Source organism: Bactrocera dorsalis, chromosome 5 (genome assembly GCF_023373825.1).
Source record: "Bactrocera dorsalis isolate Fly_Bdor chromosome 5, ASM2337382v1, whole genome shotgun sequence".
NCBI classification, from domain to species: Eukaryota; Metazoa; Arthropoda; class Insecta; order Diptera; family Tephritidae; genus Bactrocera; species Bactrocera dorsalis.
Window position 1 is genome coordinate 274,783 of NC_064307.1, and position 23,010 is coordinate 297,792.

Sequence of the window (23,010 nt, forward strand, 5' to 3'; positions counted from 1 at the left end):
TCGGCGCGTTAACTTACTCATCAACTATACTCTTCAAGTCCTCAATATATGACTTTTCGGTAGTAATTAGCTCATCGATTGCATATTGACGCAATCGAAGCGCACTCTCAATATCACTGTTTTCGGTGTTGCGCTGAAAGTGGGGAAAAATCCATTTTAAATAAATAATGAAATAGATAATAATCACTCTTAGCTTTTAAATTGATAAGGACGTATGGTTTTAATTATTAGAAGAAAGTGAAAATACGACTCTGTGTGCAGTTTTACTTTGAGACATTTTGAGGTAAAATCTCAATTTGTGACTAGTTACTATTCACTAAACAGTCTCTAGCGTTTGTCTCAAAATATTGTTCAAATTTGAGACCTGGTAGTTAGCAGGTCACAAAACTCAAAAGAACTCTTGTCTGCCATATTGAGATCATCATAGATATTAATCGATTGTCGTGTTTTTATATTTTTAAGCAACTCAAACACGAAAAGGTTAAAAATAAATCAATTTTACATAAATTTCGTAAATATTATGAAACTAAGTCAACATATATTTTTATTTTTATTGATAATTATGTTTTTTGACTATGTTATAGAAAATTTAATATTTGTTATCGACATATTTATTATCATTCAGGTGTAAAAACATCTCTGAATAATGAAATGTAATAGATTTTGTGACTGTCACTTACAGAATAGCAAAATCGTCTCAATAATTGTCTCTAACTTAAAATCTCAAATTTAGAGACTTGAGACTGTATCTCAGTACAGAATCGCACGGTTAATGTACAATTACTTGAAGTCGACTTAAAACTCAGTACTTTCGAAGATAAATGTTTGACTTCGACTTACCTCCTCATGGTTGTACGTGTTACTGTTATCGTAACTGTCTGTAGCATCTGTTTTCTCACCAACTATGTTGCAACCGTTGCTGGCGCAGACATCAGCATTGGTGCTATTGCCGCAGTTGTTTACGTTTGGTTTTAATATTTTCGATTTCTCCTCGTGTTGTTCCTGTGGCATGGCAGGAAAAAGGTAAATTATTATTGTTATATAAATCCCTGTTGGGATCTAAAAAGCATACCGTTTTCTCTTTGACAATTTGCTCAATTTCTGACAAATCTACGGCGGGATTGCCTTCCATTTTTCCAGCGCTTGCCTTCAAATAAATGAAAAGAAAACATACATATATGAATTCAGTGAGTGTTTTAAAACAATTGGGATTATAGGTGTTTTTTGCAAACGATTATAGTTGGAATTTCACGCCGCGATGAAGTTTGAATTTGCAAAACATTGTCCTCAAATCACATGCAAAGTCCAACTCTGAAATCGCAGAAGTTTTACTGCTATCCAATACCGCAATAAAAAAGTCTTTGTGGTCTCACAAAACAGACAGAACGATAGTTTGAAATTTTTTGCTTCAAATGAAATCACGGCTATGTATATAGTTGAAAATTTGCACAAAAATTGTTGGGAAGGCTAATTTATCACACAAGCATTTGAGTGGCACAAGTATTCAGTGAATGTCGTGAAGTCATAAACAAATTGCCTCATGTAAGTTCTTTATCCACTTCTGTTAATTACTATAACATCTCTTATGGATCGACTCAACTCAATTTGTATAATGGTTCGGGTGTGATAGGCTTGACATCAATAATTGATTGCTAAAGAGATGCTTGACAACGTAGTTTAGGACCCTAAATTCATCAAACTCAACATCATTGGTAACGAGACGTGGCGTTTAGAATATGACTTCGAAACTTTCCAAAAATCTAGCGAAAGCACTTCAATAATGAGCCGAACTCGGAAAAAAAACAATATTCGCTGAAGACACTGAAGACCATCCCAGCGAAGCTTATAAGAAGTGTATGAAAAATTGGCATAATTTGAAGTTTTCGAAAAAAAAAAACAGTGTTAAAGCTGTGGATTTCAAATAATAAAAAAGACGAAAAAATGTAAAAATAAGAGCGAGAGTGTAATTCCATAAGCTACTTGGTAAAGTTCAGTTTATTAAATGTCCCGAAGATGTTAAGTTCTAGCTAGCTAGCGAGCAATAAAAGTTCAAAAAATAAGTTTTTATTCAGATGAACGAGTTTTCGTTTTAAAATTTTATACATTTTTTTTTGAGAGAATAATATTTAATAATTTAGTTGGGCGTGTGTAAAAGTGTGTTACTAAGTAAACTATGAAGAAATATCATATGAGAAAATTTCACTCATTCCTTCGAATACATTTGTGTATGTAAGCATTAAAAAGTATTTAATTGGCTGCATGAAGTAATGAAATTAAATGAAAAGCATATGAAAGCGCCCGCTTCCTGTTTTCCATTCTTCCTTCATGCACACCCACAAAAACACTTACACAGGTGCATATTCACACACATCCATACATAAGTATGCAAATAAATAAAAAAAAATTTTGTTATTTCTCCACAATGCGCCACTAAAAATATACGCACGTATTTATTGTAGTCGCGTCGGTAATGACAGCGTGTTGCTGATGTGATTTGTCGGTTCTTTATTTAAGTGCGTTCTGAGTACACCCTCTTACGAAATGCAGCCCGGTGTCAAGCAAGATGCTTGGGCATATGTAAAATATATGTATTTTGTGAATGACAAGACACTGGATATTGGACACAGGCAGTTCTCATGGAGGTAGTGATTGAGAGCAGCTAATCCGTTTGATGATTTTCTCGCATATAAATCAAAACAAATTGTGAGCTGTGAAGGGTGAAATGAAGCCAAAGATATATGAGGTGTGTGGAATGTTTAAAAAAGAACAATAAAAAAACTGACAAGCTTGGGATTCTAAGAGAGAGGAGTGTGTTAAAGAACGTGCCAAGCTTGAGATTTTAAAAGAGAGAAGGGAGAAGTTTTGAACTGAAAATTCGTCAAAAAATTTTAATCAGGTGTATCTTCAGCTTTGAACCCTTATGATATTACTAAGTTCAGTAGGCTTTAATTAGTTTTTTATCTTTCAAGTATACAGCAAACGGGGTATAAGCATATAATTTTTGAATTGAATTGAATTAATTGAAATACATTTTGATAAAATCGGTAATAAAAACTCGCCTCATTTGCATATACCAGATAAATGCTGTTTCATTAAAGGATAATCTAGCTAATTTGAGAAAAATATTGACTCTACAGGTCCTGAAATCCGGAATTTTTGTCCGAACTCATACTTATTTGAATACTATTAACTTAAATTACATTTAATTATGAATGTTTAACGGATATTTAGTAAAAAGAGCGGGGAAACATTAAGCCACAAATAGATTTGTCTGCGCAGAATCTTGACTCCATAGTACCAATATGGTGACTGGTAGATTTTCTTTCAGATTTGCTGATACAAATATTTGAAGCCCTTTGAGTCAATTCAAGAGTTTCAACAATGAATTTAGTTTACTGTATAATTTTTTGTCTCCGCTCGCAGTACGTTCTGTTAGCGAGAAAGCCTCAGTAGTCTCACTACGATTTCGGCGCAGTTTTTTTTACCTTTATGAAAGCAAATAAGACATAAAATATTAAATTCGGTGGAGAAGGTGTTTAAGCGATGATTTGTGTTTTAATCGATGTTCGTACAAAGTTTCTGACGAAAAGGTTTATACACAATTTATCCAGTCATCAATTTTTATCCACATCCCCGGCTCAGCCGTGTAATGTAATGTCTTATGTAAAATCTGAAAACGATTTTCAAAAGAGGTTAACCAAAACGAACGAAAATATTCCCGCTTTGATACCTATGAGAGTTATATAAATGTACTCTCCAAGTATAATTTTTTAATAACAGTTTTTACTTTGCAATCAAATAAAAAAAAATGTAGGACTATTTTATAAACATACGCTATCGTGACGTCATCACAGCAAATGATAAAGTGATTAACAGGAATCGCTGCAAGCCTCAAGCATCAGTTAGTAAACAATATTCATGGAACTGAATTCAAATTTACAAATTGCAAATAAACAGTCAAGTTTAAAAATTTGGCGTTTTCGAAGAACTCTATGGGGTATACAACACAAGTTTATACTATATTTTTGAGTATAGATGTCATTTTAAAAGACATTCAGGGTTCTGGTATTAAAGACTGGCGAACTCAACTTTTCACTTAAATTCAGCGGTTACCGCTACTCAGTATACCTATTTAGAGCTAACTCCGCATCTTTTAATGACATTTTAATAAAGAAAGTTTTGGGTTCACCATGACCTTCTCTTTTATTTTTTTTACATATACAAAAGTTTTAGCTTTTTTAATTCGCTTCAGACTTACAATAACTGCGCCAAATACACTGTGCACTTTGCGACGAAATTTTCGCCAACCACCGCGATCTTCGTATGCCAGTTTCTTTTTATCTGCGCGCAAGTGGTCAAGCCACTTGTATTGTTCATTAAGCAACTACTAAATTAATAAAACAATTTTTGCGAATTATTTTTCGAAAGCGTACAATAAAGATTGTACAATTTTGAAAGAATTTTTAGCAGTACACTTGAGATAAAATATTTTTTGATATTGTTTAAATAATTTTTTTTGCCTTTTATTTCAAATTACTTTTTCCACATTAATTTAAATTCGCTTATCCCAAGCACGCGTTAAATTGCCAAACAATCTTTTTGAACAGTGCGATTCGTGTAAAATGTATATAAATACTAAATGCCACAGAAAGCATTCTGGCGGCAGGGCAAATGCGAACTGAATCGCTTGCGAAATATGTGCGCTGTGGTTCTCACACCCGAGCCGATCGCTCAGCGGCATTTATGAAGAAGCGTGAGATGAGTGCGACCGCTGAAAAACTAAATATTAGGCAAATAAAAAGTCAGTTGCATATAAATAAGCTTGTAAGTACGAAAGTATGTGCATGTATACGCTGAAGCAAAGGCAAAAGGCAAACATCTCATTAAATAAATAATAATTGTGCGGAATGACTAACTGAGTGAATGTATCTATAAATTTATACAGTTACGGACAATAAAATAGAATCAATGGTTTTGTTTTGAAACAGTAATATAATACAACCATATGTATATAAAAAAAAAACAGGAAATGAAAACATTGTCGAGGTAACTGTAATTTGAAGTGTAAAAGCGTGCCTCGTCATAATAGAATTTAACTTCGTCAACAGAAAATATAGAAATTAAAAAGCATGTTAAGTAGTTGTATTAGTTTAATTAGATCTGTGGAATTAATATTTGTATTAATAATGCATTTATGTTGAAAAATGGGTCGAGCCAAACATTGCTCAGAAGAAGAATTTGCAAGGAAAGAGTTCACACGCAAAACGAAATTGCAAATATATTGAATAGGTCCAAAAAAATGTGTGTTTATTGCTTTAAAATATTCGAAAATATATGAAAACAATTGGCTGACAAGGTGTCAATGCTGAGCAATATTAATATGTTAGAAAATGATGGTTGGACGTAGTTCCGAAGCCCAAAAAATAAAGAAATGTGCGTCCGCTACACGATTAAGTTCTTCAAAACCCGTCGCGGTAACATGATGGTTTAGGGCTGTTTCTAATTGTGTGGTGCCGCAGTTATCTTTTGGATGAAAAAAAATGAACCCCCACATATGTATATGTAGGTTAAAATTTTAGATGAAGTCATATTCTCATATGCGGAATTTGCTTTTGATTTGGCAATTCCAACAAGACAGTGACCCGAAACATTCGGGTTTTGCAAAAACAATGGTTTTCAGATCATTGCGTTGACATTATGGCTTCGCCAGGACTATCACCAGATCTGAATCCAATTGAAAATTTTTGGAAAATCGTTAAAGAAAATATTGGACCTGTTAAACCGAAAAAATAATTCTTATTTTTTGGAACGGAAAATTAGTACTATGGTTGATTCTATTTCATTGCCCGTAACTGTATTTGTGTACATTTCTACCTGCCCGTTTGTATAAGCTTGATGCTATTCACTAATCAAGAGCTCAACAAGATTTAGTAGCTGCGGGTGTTCCCGTGTTCCCCTTCTTTGTTGTTATTATTGGGCATAAACAACGTGTTGACTGGCCGCCTCTCTTCCTTGTTATTAGCCTAAGAGTCTGTAAGTGTAGCGCATTAATATGTCTGATCTGTCCTAATGCATCTAAGAGTGTTTATTTTCAAATCAAATCCGCATGACTTTATTATTTTGAATATGAAATTTGGTGTTCCTCAACAAATTTGTTTTTATACTCTTACAACATGGTGCTCTAGGGTATAATTTGTTCACCTAACGGTTGTATGTAACACCTAAAACTAGATATATGTATATAAATGATCAGGATGATGAGAAGAATGGTAATCCAAGTGACTGTCTGTCCGTCCGTCTTTGCAATAGCTTGAGTAAAAATTGAGATATCGTAATGAAACTTGCTAGGTAAGTTCCTTCGTACAAAGTAAGAATAATTATTTTCGTTATTCTAATAAACCTTATGTCAAATGTGGCGGTCAGTGTATGAGATACGTATATATATACAATTGCTTGGATTCCGATCCTCTGGTTGACGGTTTGCACCTTAAGGTATTTCCCCCGCTTTGGTCCTGGTTAGGTGCAAGAGCATGAAGTGTGCGATTACAACCGAACATAGCCCTTCCCTACTTGTTGTTTTTGTTTTAAGGTGCAAGTTTCAAAGCTGATTCAGATCTAAAAATGAAGGTTTGTTTGCATAATGACATGCGGCCGTGCGAAAAATGCGATAAATATTTAGATACTAATATTCGATGACCTTTTTTCAAAAAATTCTTGTTAACATATATACATTTTTATATGTATGAGTGAGTATTTCTGTAAAAAATTATGCATAAATTCAAGAGCAAATATTATTATTGGTTTATTCGGCCACGAGCTCTAAATTTACACAAACAAGGCAATATAACTGTAAATATGTATATGTACATATATACATATACACAAATTATTTTTATGTATATGCATGAAGGTGCGTGTGTGCCAACGCATTTGTTGCTGGGAGTGGTATGTGCCAAAACGCCTACGACACGCCAGCCTGTAGCATTATTTCTTAAAAAAAAATAATTAAAAAAAATATAAAAACATACACACTTAAATTAAAAAATAAACAAACAAAAAGTCTTGAACATAGGTTTGACTAGTTAATTAGACGCTTAATTGGCGCTAAATATACGATGAACGACTGACACTTGTTGTAGCCGCTTAAAGTAGGGCACCTAGCAGAAAGGCGGTGAACCATAAGATAATTCTGAATGAAAAAAAACTTTAGCGGAAATAAGTTGTACCAAAGGGACGCTAAAAATATTTGCACTAACAGTTGCTATATGGAATGCAGACAACATAGACGTAATTACAAATAAATAATTGAAGAGTTAAGGGACGATTATTCATCGAAATGTATTGAGTTATTTCTAAGCATTCTAATAACAAACGAAGAAATATCGAATGTATGCTTCTTTTAAGGCATTCAATATATCTTTTTTAAACAAAATTCATTAGAGTTTTCATTTTTCGAACATTACTTGAACTACGAATTGAGAACACCCAAGAAGATTGAATATTAGTTATGGACAATAGATGCTTCAATAGCTTTGATATTAAGAAATCATAATAAAAACCACAAAATCATATTATTTTAAACGAAATGGTTCGAACTTCCATTTGTGGCTACCAAAGAAGATTGAATATAATTCAGAGACAATAGTTTTGATAATGAGAATTTATAATAACATAAAAACAAATAATTACAAAAAATAAAACCAACACCATTTTAATAAAAAAACGGATTTCATTACTATTTAGAATTTTAGCTATATTAAAATTTTCCATTAAATATGCTTAAATTTAAAAATTATAAAATATACTACTAAAACTACTTGAATTGGCAAATATAGATAAAAATGTATCGACTAAATAAATATCTTGCAAAATCAGAGACTGATAAACGGTTTTAACTACTTGTATTGGAAAATATTATCGATGTCATAGTAATAATGTCTACAGTGCAATCACCGATCATACAATATTTAACATATTACTCAAGTTATAATTTTATTATTTTTCCAAACGTTATTTACACTTGCTGCAATAAAATTGATCATAAAAAAAGAAAATAAATATTGGCATCAAAAGCACTAGTCAATTGGGTCCTATGCAAATATGAAATTGTGTAGACTCAATTTATTTAATGCCTTCTTTTATTACTTTTTAAGTGGGAGCAATTTCTTTGTTTACTACAAATACTAAAATTTACATGATACTGAGTGCCAATTTTATGAGTCTATGGAACCTTTAGTTTACGAGTGCGAAATGCTCACACCATTATGGAACAATCGGGGATGCTTTATTATCATTGAACACGCAACCACTTGCGGATCGTGTATGAAGAGAGACAACTGCAAGCGCATAGTAATAATAACAGTAATAATAAAATCACTGAAGCTCAGAAAACAACATAAATTAAAAATTAAAGACAATATGCAAAGCAAACCAGCGATGGTTTTGGTAAAACGAATATGATTGTGAGGAATAAAACACTGAAAAATTTTTCCAAGCTGCCCAATAAACATTTTTGGGTAAAAAAACATTACCGAGACAAAACAAAAATCAAGGCTATGAGCACCCTGTAACTTCAATTTCAATGTTAGAGAAGCTATCCTCGCATAAAAAATGAGTAGACAGACTAAAAGTTATACGTTGCTATTATAAGGAAAAAAGGAGAGGAATATTTGGCGCAAATTCCATTAACTTATCTTATCCGTAAAGAGTCGCAAAAATTTCTAAAAACCTATAAATAATCGAAAAAAGCTCCCTCTTGCCTTCAGGGAAATTACAAAAAACAATAAAAAAAACGAGTACAATAGGGCGTATGAGTAACATCATATCAAAAATTGTGTATGTGTTAGTCTGTATATCATCAAAAAATATGTATAAACTACTTTGGAAAAAAGGCATTTCAATAGAGCTTCGACGAAATAGTAAAGAATGTGAAAGGTAAAGCGACTCTTGTGATAACAAAAGTTAGGCCACCAATCGTGACCAATCGTGCCTTTGAAAATAATTACATATATGTATATGAAAAAAAAATTTTTTGAACTACAAAGAGAGCACGTGATGTTTGTTGACAGCAATTGCCTCGTTAAAACTCGAGGCGCCATGAGCAATGCGATACGCCAGGATAACATATTAAGAGTTTACGGCTAATCAAAAATGGTGGCGTACAACTCATTGATGTCAAATCATATTCTTTCGGAGAGTTCACGCTAAAGTTTATTTGTATGTTGACTTACCAAGTTTTTGGAGTTCTCTTTGAGATCCTTGGCAAACACAGGCGGGCCGTTGGCCATTAAGTGCGGCTCCTGCAGCGGTTTCATGGGCGGCGGCAGCTCGAGGCCAGCTTCTTCCTCAGCTTCGTACTCGGCTACTTGTGCGGCATTGGCCTGTGATGTCGCCGCCGATGTGCCATAATGACTTCGACTGCTTGCTGTGGCTGAACTTGAAAGGTTCTTTTCATCCTGTTCGCTTTGTTTTTGTGTCAACTAAGTAAGAGAGAAAGTATTTAGAAAACAAAGAAATGAATTAGATTAAGTTTACTGGACAGTGGGCGTAAACAAGGACACTACGGTAATGACTATGCGTTTATTAGTTGTGTCTTTGTTATGTCATTAAATGACCTCCGTAAAATGATTTATCAAGGAAAGCATATTTTATATAGGACCACACATATATTTCTTTCTCGGATGATGAATTAATAAATTAAAATTCTCAATTCAAGTTGAGAATATGGTAATTTTATCGTTCGCGTAAAAAAGTGTTTGTCTGAATCTTCTCCTGGTCATTTAAAACAGTCACTTAATTGGTTATTAGTACACAATTTGCTAATTGGCTCAATAAAGGTATTATCTAAAAAATTGTTCGGTATTTTACGGGTATGAGTAATATTCCATAATAAAGACTAACTTGCTTAATTTTGTGTAGAGATGGTGCAAAAATCGACAAAAGTTAAATAAAGAAATTTAGTCAACTAATGGTACATCATTTAATAATTGACTAAATTAAGCTTCTATCTCAAACAATATTAATCTCTTTCCATAATTTATTTTATAAATTTTACGGGTTTCAGCAGTTCAGTTTTCAAAAATTTTACAACAAAGTGAATACTAATTTAGTTAATTAAATTGAATTGCTTGAAAATTTGCTATTTGTGTTAATACCAATATTTATATTCCAAAAAGCCCACAGAAAGTCAAAGTGATTGCAATAAGTAGTGAATTAAATGAAGATAACTTGCTAATTAACTTAATTAAAGAGCTATATAAAAAAAAACCTCAAACTCATTGTTTGGTATAATACTTACCCTTAAGCTTTTCTCTGAGGATTTCTTTGTGAGTGTTTTTTCTACTGGTGACTTCTCGTTCTTGTTCTGTGAGTGTTTGCGTAGAGGAAACCATTTTGGCCTGCAAATAGGAAAGTTACATAAAGATTAATTCGTGCAATAAATTAATATGTATTACACTTTTGCATCATTTTGCCACAGAGTATAATAGTTCCGTTCACTTAACGGTGTTAGGTATCACCTAAAGCTAATAATAATGACGATATATGGTCAGCATGTCGAGACAAGTTGAAATCCGAAAGACTATCTGTCCGTACGTCCGTTCAACCGGTAACTTAAGTAAAAATTGAGATATCTTGATGAAACTCGGTAGACGCGTTCCTTAGTCAACGAGTTCGTAGATGGGCGTAATCGGACCACTGCTATGCCCACAAAACGCAATTAAACGAAAACCTATAAAGTGCCCTAACTAAGCACTAAATTAAAATAGAAAACTGTAATTTTGTACAGGGGTTCGCAGTAGCAAGGGCCACCTGTGGGCAAAAATGATTGAAAAAGTGGACGTGGTCCCACACTCTAATAAGTTTAATGTACATATCTCCTAAACCACTAAAGCTGCAACAATCAAATTTTCCTAACGCAACTCCTATCGCCTGTATGAAAATGGATGAAATCGAAAGATAACCTCGGTACTGTTCAAAATACTAAAAATGTAATATATCAATAACTAAATACGCCTCAGAGACATTAAATTTTATCTCCGCGATAGTATGAGAAAGTTTTATGCGAGTCGGTACGTAGCATTAGGTGAAATTAGACTACAATCACGCCTTCTTCTCATGTAAAACAAATAAAAATTTGAACCTTATGACCAAAAATAGGTACCGAATATGTGAACCCCAGTATTAATAGTTGACTTTTGACCGAAAATGTCGGTCTGTGTGTGAGATATACAATTGAAATTCTGAGAGAATCCTTTCCTAACAATAGTTAGATATCAAAATGAAAATAGAAGAGCGAGTTTTACCGATATCTACGTAACTTTGGGCCTACAACAGATAAAAAAGCTTGACCTAGCACCCATATAACTATTATGAGGATTTCTAAACTTCCGGCTGATTTTGCTCTATGTGATTGGTGATTGCATGTGAGGTCCCGTATGAAACCCAGGGAACATTTTTTTAGTATGTGGTATTGGGAAAAATAGATAAAATCGGGTCGATACTACCCCAACTCTCATATACTAAGTATAATGATTTTGGTTTTTTTTAACAAATCTTATGCCAAATTTGTCGGTCAGTGTATGAGTTATTATGCTTGGATTCCTATCTTCTAGTTGACAGTTTGCACCTTAAGGTATTTCCCTGACACTGATTCCTCCAAATTACAAGAGTACAAAATGTTCGGTTGTACCCGAATTTAGCCCTTCCTTACTTGTTTTAAATTAGTGATTTAGCCTAGTCTAAATTATAGAGAAACTCAAGAAATTAAAACTAAGAGGTCAATTGTCAAAAAAATCCCAGAAAAATGCATCTGCCCCGAGTATCATTAAAAGATTTTGATTTAGCCTAGTCTAAATTATAGAGAAACTCAAGAAATTAAAACTAAGAGGTCAATTGTCAAAAAAATCCCAGAAAAATGCATCTGCCCCGAGTATCATTAAAAGACAATAGCGGAAGTGGTATTTGTGGCAAAAGTTTAAAAGGATAATTTTAGCATCCAATAGGTCGATCAAGTATCTCAATATTCAGTGAATGAAAATTCGGGAACTACGCTAGCATAGTTACACATTTTTTCTAATTTAGAAACTAAATTTACATTAATGTAGATACGTTTGAGTTCATGAGTTGTGATCAGCTATTTAAATACAATAACGTTTTATATAGAAAGAAAATACTTTAAACTAAAACTTGTGTATAGAAAATTGTATTAAAATTCAGAAAAATCCCCGAAAATTGATAAAAGAATTGAACATTCAATCTTTTTTGCATAAATTGTTGAAATCTTAGAACACAACTCAACTTCTTCCGAAGCATGAACATTGTCCGCAGTTGGCACATGGTCTTGGGTCTTATGGTTACATGCTCGGACGCCTGCGCCACACATATACTACCGTACAAAAATGGACATATAATGTGTGTGTCTGTGAGCGGTAGCTATGCGTAGTAACATTACATCAAAATGCTGCTCTCTCGGTCGTTCAATCATTATATTGTGTGCGCACAATTAAACGGAAGGAAAGAAGGAAGTCATTAAAAATGTGGAAATTAAGTCCGGAATTGGATGGTTGACCGCACCGTCCCATTGTCAACAACATTTTCGTCCATACCCACACAAACATACATATATATGTATGTATATGTGTAAGTGTTTATATTTACAAAAGTTACTGGAACTAGATAGGACAACACCAAAAGCGTCAATAAACACACATCAACATATTTTCATTAATGCGACCCTGTAGAAAAAGTTGCTGAGCTTGTGAGTTGAAAATAATTTACAAAATCATGTATGAAGCTCATACAGTCATAAAATTGGAGATAAATAACTCAGAGATGAGTTTGGTAAAACTGATGGGAAAAGTCTTATAAAAACCTCGACGGAATTCTTTAATTATGTACCACAGGCACGAATAAAATCCGCATATGTGCAATTATGGAATCAATAGTAGAACGGTTAAAAAATATATGTATATGAAGGATTTTAAAATTATAGTTCGCTCCATTTCACAAATGGTTTGCTTGTAAAACACCTTAGGTCTCTTTAATAGCTAGGTAACTTTCCACATCCGAAAAAAAAACTAGAATCCGAAACGAAGCTGTAAAATGTCACATGGAATCATCCAAGCACCTGATAATACGAAGCGTCTTTACGACAATCGGATCTACGTAACCGCAACAGACACGAATTTTTATCCGGCCAAGGGCTGTCAACACGGCAGTGTTCCTCCAAATTATTTCATGGATTAATTCTGCAGCATTTTCTAAATAAAATGAACCAATCTTGCCATCCTACAATATTCCACATATATACCAAAATCTTACTATTTGAGTATTAATAGCTTTTAGATGATAGCTTGCTCGCCTTTCAACCACCTGATACGAGCATATTTATTGTACTTACTGATCAAGCTGATAAGTGATAAAAAGCTAATAGTCGTGTGCCTTTGTATGAAACAAAAGATGTTAAGAAGACTGGGAAATTCATTTACTATTTTACAATAGTAACATTAACAACATTTTTTTATAGTACAATTTCTTGCAGGGCAGTTAAAAAAGAACAATTTTTCCTTATTTATGTATTTATGTTTGGTCAGCTAAAATGCTGGTAGCTGATATACCGTTTAGCCTCTAACACCAACATCAACAACACACACATAGAAGCGGCGTCATATCACCATTTACATGTTCTGGACATGGATCCACTGTCAGTACAACATGATACTCCTATACAAGGATAATGTGTAGGAGTGTTGTGGCACAAGGCTTGTGCATTTGCTACACGTGTGCGGTTTGTACATACAAATGTGCCTATGTATGTACATACCACCACCTATGTATGCATGTGTGTATTTTGTGGGAGTAGTGTGAGGTCGTCGCCTTGGTCATATATTTGGCGACTCATTAGTGGCGTGTCGAACGTGTCTATTGTGGTGCGTTCTACGTCTTGAAAGTTAAGTAAATAAGGATGTGTTTTGTTTGGCTAAGCGCCGACAGTTCACATGTTAATTTGCGTAGCGCGGAGCGAGAGGCATAACTACAGTGGGGGTGGTGGAAGACCATAGTAAAAAAGCAGTGGGCAATATGCAAAAAGAAATGACCATATTTACTGAATGTCAATAAATTTATTTATTTGAGGCATTTTCATTGATATGCGCGCCAGCCTAGGCGTGGTAGATGATGATGAAATTCGTTTTGGCTTAGAAAGTTTTTATTGTGAAATGCTTTTATTATGACTAGGCATGGTGAAAAATAAATTATTAGCATTTTTAGTAGCTGGAAATTTATTGTTTGCAACTAAATAAATAATTGCAGATAAATTACTTTTTTCGTGAGTGGTGGAAGACCGCAAGACTTTTTTGAAAACCCAATATTAAGTTTGCCACCATGTTATAACACCCAGAAGGAAATGTCAGAGACGCTATAAAATATATATATATATATATATATATATATATATATATATGTATACAAATGAATAGCAAGGCCAACTGGTACAACCGAAGGTAACGTTTTTTTCTCATTTTCCCTTTCATTGTGGAGAAAATGCTGCATCATTTAGACTAGTCTATATCTCTCAGAATAACTGCATATATTCTGCAATTTCTTGTTTTACAAATTATCAGGAGTGTTTTGGAATCTGATAGTTGTCGGAATCAGAATTGAAACCGATCAAAAAAAAAAGTAGGTGTTATGAATTCAGACATTATTGGTTTGATATTCGAAACAGAATTTGTATCGGTTTTGGGTGTCACGGAAACCAATTTTATCGGTTTTGCTGTCAGAAACAAAAGAACAAGATGGTCGCACACAGATTTGAAATGTAAGTTAAGAAATGAAGTTATTTTATTGTTACGAATTGATTTATCGTTATTTCTAAAGGAGAAAACATAAGAATAGGATATTTAAGGAGGGAGCCTGCTTTAGAGGCTTAAAAAATCGATTTTTTTGATGTTTTTTTTGGGAGGGAAGGAAATAATTGATTAAAGCGAAATTTCTAAGGTTTATAGTTATCACAAAAAAAATTACTTTATGTTGTTTAAACATATGTTCAAACTTAACTTTTCTTAGTTTGTTTCAGTTGAAATAGAATATAATTTAATGCCAAAGATAATAAACTTTGCCACAATTCCATACGTTTAGTTTTTTTCAATCCTGCCCGACAGACGCTCGGTCACTATTTCCCTTCTAGCTTGGAGAATATTTTGAATTCCCATCTTTTAATGACATATTCTTATATATTTTTTAAAGAGATGAATTGTTTTTTGAATAGTTTTTTGAAGCTTCTAATATTGGTTTTGCGTATGTTCGAAAAGACGAAAATTCAATCAGATTCTGTGACACCATTGTTAATCAAAATTGGTTTGCAATTCTGACAGCTAAGCAATTCTGTCTTGGATTCCACAACACCCCTGTATATATTCTTGATATAACAAGGAATTTCTTTGAAATTTCATTGTCTATTTTTCTGTGCGAAAATATTTGTTTAGGATAAAAATTAAAAGTTCAACTGGTTTCAATGCTTGTATGAGCCATTTTTGAGCGGTTAAACGGCTGTTTCGGAATATGTAAATAAATATATATTTTTCACAAATTATTAAAATATCTTTCCGACGGAATTTTAGTTTTTTACAAAAATTGCATCCATGAAGGCCACTTTCCTAGAGAAACAATAAACTGCTGAAAAATATACTATAGGGGTTTATAAAAATTATAGTAATTACGAACTAAAAACACCACAAAGGCAAATAAAAAGAATAAATTTTAATGAAATACATGCAAAAACAACTCTGATAAGGCCACGATGCCCATGACCCTATATTTTTAACAAAAAAATTAATAAAATGCTATTTATATCAGCAATTAGCAAAACTATTCCAATGAAAAAAGCTTAAAAATGTATTACGCAGCCATTAATATTCTAAAAAAAAAACAAATTTTAATTTTATGAAAATGCATACGATAAACTTGCGTAGCAACTCGAAGAGCTTTTCTTTTATAAAAAAACAAACTTTAAAAGTGAATTTTTCAAAAACTATAATATACCGTATTTCACATAGTAAGTTTTGTCGTAATAATTTCATTGTCAATTACTTCTGTATACAGGATCTCCCACTTATATATGCTATAAAAGCAATCCGGCATTTAGGAAAGACTTTTGTTTTACCGAAAATTCTTGTCGAATATCTTATTTTTATTGGGACATTATGACACACTTTTTCGTTTTAAAACTTCCCGTCATGATATTTCAGACATGCAGTAAGCAAGTATGTTTTATAATCGCAATTTATTTGGACATTTGGACTAATAGATAGCAAATAATAAAAACGTATATTGTCGCCTTGTGGAACAAGCATCAAATCATAAGTTATTCATACGCCTATATACATATATCTATGTATGTATACATGTATGGATATTCAACCGATATGTCGATACATTTCACCTCATACTTCGTTGCTTTTGCTTATCACAAAGCGAAATTTAAATTCATTTCAATGAAATATAAACAATATTCACACAAGTTGGGCACTGAACGCACCACGATAAGCCAAAGGGGCACATGTAGTATTCAGCAATTTGTGAATCACGCGTTTGCTTATTTCATGTAATTTTTTATGTATTTATTTGCAATTCTTTTAAATGTTTTTGTTCTTACTTTTAAATTTATAGATAATTCGTCTTTCAATAAAATCGGGGGCACAATTAAATAAATTTCAGATATAAGCCCAACAGTTGTACATAAAACACAATTTATGGGCACCGTACCAGGATTTGTACTTCTCCTTGCGGCTCAGCGGTTCCGTATCTGCTGCGGCGGCGTCGGCGCAACAAAAACATAAAAAATGCTCGGAATGGTCGCAACTCAATGATTTCGACATGATTGGATCCTCCGATTTAAAGGCACGTAAAATATTATTCATTAGCGTTGCGGCAAGGTAAGCGGCGTAGCCCGCAACAATACGCGTGACACACTCTTTCACTCGAGCGTTAAGATGCAGTACAATTATGCTATTGAAGCTTTACAATGATGTCTGCTTGGATTAAACTTAATAAATGCGAATACACTTTAGAATATTTATTTGCACAACAGCGGTGGGGTTGCCTTCTTTTCTTTCTTTCGTAGTTCCACACACACATGTATATGTCTGTTATTATAACTATGTTATATACATATATGTATATATATACAAGTTTATACTTAAGATATACACTTAAGAGCGCGTATGAGTAATAAATATTCGTATTCCAGCACCGATAAGCACAAAAAGCGAAACAAACGGAATATAAGAATTAAACGGTGTTTTCTATCGGAACGTTCGACCGCACGAAATGAGAGCGACCAACTGATTTTCCGGCGATAGAAGTTTCCGAGTACAATGCCACAAAAATATATGGTGAAGAAAACGACAGCAAGCACACTTAGGCGGCGATGACGACGACGGCGAAGGCGCAGACGACGCTGCAGTAGACTACGTCAATCCACTTCGAGCAGAAGTTCTGATACGCGCACACAAAGCCGAGTGGAACACCCAATTCAATGCTTACGAGCTAAGAGCGAAGAAATGTGTAATTCGTTACCACTCATGCACTCATGCTCATATTACAATATTACTAGTGTTATTATACCTTTTATTATTATTATTAAGATTGTCAATGCTGGTCTTTTTTGCTTTTGCCTATGGTCGTGTGGATATTCAACGAAGAATTGCGGAAGCGCGGGTTAAGGAACGCAACATTCATTATCATACTCACGCACCCAAATCAATCAACACATCCAGCTGAAAACAAACAATATGAATCGAGACATATCTCTGCAGCTAATAAAATGCATCGTAAACGTCGCTGGGATCAACAGCAGATAAGAACACATCGAAACATATTTGTGGGAAAAAGAAATAAACACAACAGAACAACATCCATGTTCTGCAAAGAAGACCAATTGTATTTTAGTCTTGTATTGGCATCAGCCAAGAAGGTATTCGTAGGCTGCTATATATATTTCTGGCCTAGGCAACACTAAGTGTTGCCAGGTGCAATCTGACATTTCCATTGGAAAGTTTGACACTTTTTAGCATAACATCACTCAGAACGTTTTGTCATTTAATCGTGAATTGTTTTATTTACAGGGAATTTAAAAAATTCATCTCGGCAAAAAAAATGGAATTAACTCGTGAACATTTTCGTGCGATCATTTTTCACAACTTTCGACGTGGATTATCACGACAAGAGTGCATCGATGAACTAAAATCTTTGTATAGCTATGAAGCACCATCCTATAGCACTGTAAAAACTGGTAAAACGAATTCAATCGTGGCCGACGCTCGCTCAAGGACGAATTCCGTGAAGGTCGTCCAAAAGCAGCCGTTGTGCCAGAAAACATCGATGCCGTACGTGAACTGATAATGCAAGACCGTCATGTAACATACCTTCAGATAGAGGCAGGTCTATGCATTTCTCCCACCACCATACATTCGATATTGCATGAACACCTGGCCGTAAAAAAGGTTTGTTCTCGTTTGATCCCGCACAATTTGACAATCGCTCAAAAAAGGCTCGTGTGGATTGGTGTAAGGAAATGCTGAAAAAATACGATCGCGGTGCTTCAAAAGACGTTTATAAGATCGTCACAGGTGACGAATCATGGATCTATGCGTATGAGCCCGAAACAAAACAGCAATCGACCGTGTGGGTCTTCCAAGACGAGACAAGTCCAACGAAAGTTGTTCGTGGAAGAAGCACTTCGAAGCAAATGGTCGCCTGTTTCTTCGGCAAAACTGGTCATGTGGCGACTGTTCGAGGACGGTCAATTCTGAGTGGTACACCACCATTTCTTTGCCTGAAGTCTTCGGAGAAATAATGCGTGGTCAACGATTTTCGTCGCCAGAAGATGCTGTTGAAGCATTCAAAAACTTTTGGAGGTGTCTCAATCGGAGTGGAAAAAGTGCTTCGAAAATTGGTTTGAGCGCATGCAAAAGTGTATAAATCTTGATGGAGAATATTTTGAAAAACAACAAAACCATTTTCGTTGACAAATATTCCTATTTTCATTATTAGGCCAGAAATATATATAGCAGCCCTCGTATTATGCTGAAATAAATAAATTTAATAATTAACTTTGGGCAGTTAATTCAAAACAAATGGCCCAACTCCATACAGAATTAGCTTCATTGATAAAAACCATGAGTTATCCAAATTAAATCATAAGAGAAAAAATTATATGAAACACGCAAAAGTAATTAATGTACATTAAACCTATTAGAGAGCGGGGCCACGCCCACTTAAAAAAAAATTTGGTCCAAGGGTGCCCCTTACTACTGCAAACCTTTGTGCCAAATTACAGTTCTATATCTCAATTTAGTGCAATAGTTATGGCACTTTTTAGGTTTTCGGTTAATGGCGTTTTGTGGTCCGATTGCGCTCATCTACGTACTCGTAATTTTCTTTTTGCCAAGAAACGCGCATACAAAATTTCATTAAGATATCTCAACTTTTACTTTGAGATACAGACGGACACATGGACAGACAAACATTCACTCAGATTTCAACTCGTATCGTCATCTTGATATACATATATATATATCTCGCTAAGTTTTAGATGATACGTTCAACAGTTATTACATGCTGCAAGAGTATAAATATTGATCACCCTTTGTTAATTATTATTACGTCTCATAATAATATAAGAGGTACTAAATTTTTCTGGGAATTACTTGTGGTATGTTAATAACAATTTTTAAAGAAAACTACGAATTTCCAATGAATCCGATTCTATGATAATTGGCGAAATAAATTTGAAATATAAATATTAGAAATGGGGAATGTCTGTATTGACGTGTTTTGAATTAAAGCACGTACGATTGTTATGCAAACTTCTTCAGTAGAAGAACTCAACCAAACAGCAATCATTTCATCCACAAAATTATTTAAGTTTAGGACCTTGAGGTCTTACGATTTCTTAAAAAAAATAATATATATAAATATAGTATATATATATATAATGGGTGATATAAGTAGAGGTACTTTTTCAATAGATTTTTTTGACAGATCACGCGTTTGTCGTGTCAAGCTGTCATGTTATTTTTGTTCACTATTGTTTGGCATTATGGAAAAACTTATGACTGATCCAAGAAGATCCGACGTTTACGGACCAAATTTTGTTCAGCGATGAGGCCCATTTCTGGCTCATGGCTATGTAAACAAGTAAAATTTCCCATTTGGGATGAAGACCAACCTGAAGATATTCAAGACCTGAATCCAGAAAAGAACAACAGTTTAGTGTGGTTTGTGGGCCGGTGGAATCATCGGCCGATATTTCTTCAAAAATGATGCCGGTGAGAACGTCAATGGGGACCGTTACCGCGATAACCGACTATTTGGTGCCTGAAATTGAAGCTAGTGTATAAGAATTGATTGAAGGGTTGGTGATTCCCCTTGACCTCAAAAATATATACATATGTGAAAGTAATATTTGGTTTTCATTCGCGATAAAAAAGAACTTCAACGAAATGTCATAATCTTCACAATAACTCGTTTATACTAAACACACAACTCTATTATATTTATTACACTATTCAGACAAAGTTGATGAAAAAGAGAATATGTTCGTGTGGAACGAAAATGATTACAAAATGTTAATACTGCATTCAAGCCCTTTTGTAGCCTAAAAAATATGAATCCAGTATTTGGTGCCTTCCTTGAAGTTACTTTGTGCTAGAAAAGTGTTACATTGAAAAATGAAATAAAGAAAACGAAAGAGTAAACACGATAAGAATTCAGGTGGATTATGACGACAATTCGAAATTGATAAGACGATAAAAATATATGAATATAATATATACATACATATACATTACGTATCGGTATATACGAAAACGTGAGGTATATAATACAACGAAAAAGATGTATAAAAACGATTACATACAAAAATGTAGACATGCAAAAGTTTGGACTGTGATACTTTTGTTTTTTATTATTGAAATTTTGTAAATTAGCATATTCCGGACATTAAACAATTTGAATATGAACATATGTATGTATGTTTATAACCATGAAATATGGTTTACTTAAATGGTTATTATTCGTTCGGAATGACCTTTAATCAGTTACTAATCAAGGATAAAAACCCATGTTGTCATTTTCTACGAACTACCCGGAAAAAAGGCCTGCAAGTTACACTGATGATAATTCATTGCATGTTTTTCAAAGAAGGCCTTCAGCATTGCTTATGACGTCAAGGCCGTTGAATAAGCTTCGTTGTGATAAGGAATCGCTCTGTAGGAAACAGACACACGTTTGTGGTGAAATTTTGTCTCTTTTGTTGTTTTAGGAGTTATTATGCCATTTGCGTAAACTTTTAAAGTTTTAATTGCAGTCAGCTTCAACTTGTTACAAAAAATTATAAATTTTGCATAAATATTTAGGGAGTCCACAAACAAGTTTATTGATGACGGAGCCCGAAAATCAATGTAGTTGGAGAAAAAAATCATAAAAAATTGTTGCAGAGCTCTATGAGTATTCCGGGGCCGAGAGGAATTATCCTCGATGTAATATTCAGACACTTTACTGAAAACAAAATATTTAGTTTATCTTAAAATTTGCATTCGTTTGTTTCCCAGTTTTTCTTAAAAAAAATACCTTCATTTCGAGTTGAACATGAAGATGAAAGTCTTTTTCCTATTGCTGAGACATTGCTTTTAGTGTTCTCATAAACTTGAGGATTCGATATTGCCTGTAAAAACAAGCGATAACAAAAAATACATATTATAGATCTTCTAAAGACGCTACAATCTCCAAATAAATTTTGCACATATCGGATCACTCTAACATAGTGTAGCTATTCAAACTGGCTGTTCAAAATCTATATAACATTTTTTTCGTTATTAAGTAATCTAAATTGAGCCTGAAGGTTGATATACGTATTAGCAATTTTTTTTCCGCGGGATGTACACCCTATTGGTCGGTTACGTTTTCAGATCCATTTTTGCTCTTCATATACTTCTTATAAGAAATGTCCCCGTAAAGGGTATTATAGCTTCCGTACACCCGAAGTTAACGTTTTTCCTTCTTTTGGATATGACTTGTATAGTTTTGAATCAATTTTAATCCATAAGAACAATTAATAAATTGCAATAAATAAAATTACTGCAGACTATTTAACTTTTCTCGGTTTCCTATCCTCTTCAAACTTTTATGCTGCTTATTCAGCATTATTATGTAAGTCCTTACAACACTTGAGCATAACTTTCTTCTTTTAAGGCGAAATTGTGCGCGCATTTGTCTCTTTGCGAAACTTTCATTAAATTTCAGTTGCAACTTTAACACATCTCACTTTCAACTTTTATCCTTTTCACCGTTGTTCTTCTTCTCAAATTACAAATCATCTTGAACTTTTTGTGAGACACTATGAAACACATGTAAGGAAAAGACAACTCACCCGCTAAACCCGCGTCGTTTGGTCGATGAAGTCAAGGGGTCCGGTTTGCCGCGATTATTACCTTAAAGAATAGCAGAACAAACATTTAAGAAATTAATATTTTAAAGAATTTTCTTAATTGTATAAAAGTCAGGCGCTCACTTTGTTCCTGCATGACATCGTTTGTTTCCTTCCGCGCTGAACTGTTCTTCTGTGCGCTTGGCGATGGTTTAAGTATTGAAACGGGCACCAGTCCTTCCTGTACGGCTGCATCGTCACTTTGTGGATTTAGGCGCACTAAACAAAAATCTGGCTCGGCGGCTGAGGGTGCTTCCACCACCTCAACCTGTTGCCCTTTGGACACACTCAACTCGTTGGAGCCGGGCGTTGCAATGTAATCGGCGACCACCCAAGTACCCTCGTGGCTGCCAATCTGAAAAAAGCAACAAAAACAAAAATAAGAAACATGAAAAAGGATAACTTAATTGAATATAAAAAAATGAAGAAGACAGACTACAATGAATGGCGGCAATGGCAACAGCTTGGCAAAAAAGAATCAATAAATGTTGGCACATTGTACCTACATGGCTAGTTAACAT

At 34.0% G+C, this 23,010-nt stretch overlaps 1 protein-coding gene across 1 annotated transcript in view; it reads right to left on the bottom strand.

The window, feature by feature from the left end:
• LOC105232776 (triple functional domain protein) overlaps positions 1–23,010 on the bottom strand; it is a 73,181-nt gene that overhangs the window by 5,708 nt on the left and 44,463 nt on the right. Inside the window, exons 9-15 of the mRNA XM_011214601.4 lie at positions 22,574–22,844; positions 22,433–22,493; positions 10,298–10,397; positions 9,231–9,479; positions 1,073–1,147; positions 841–1,002; positions 18–133 (exon numbers count right to left, since the gene is read on the bottom strand). Of these exons, the coding sequence (XP_011212903.2) occupies positions 18–133; positions 841–1,002; positions 1,073–1,147; positions 9,231–9,479; positions 10,298–10,397; positions 22,433–22,493; positions 22,574–22,844 (1,034 nt within the window). The remainder of the gene's footprint in view (positions 1–17; positions 134–840; positions 1,003–1,072; positions 1,148–9,230; positions 9,480–10,297; positions 10,398–22,432; positions 22,494–22,573; positions 22,845–23,010) is intronic.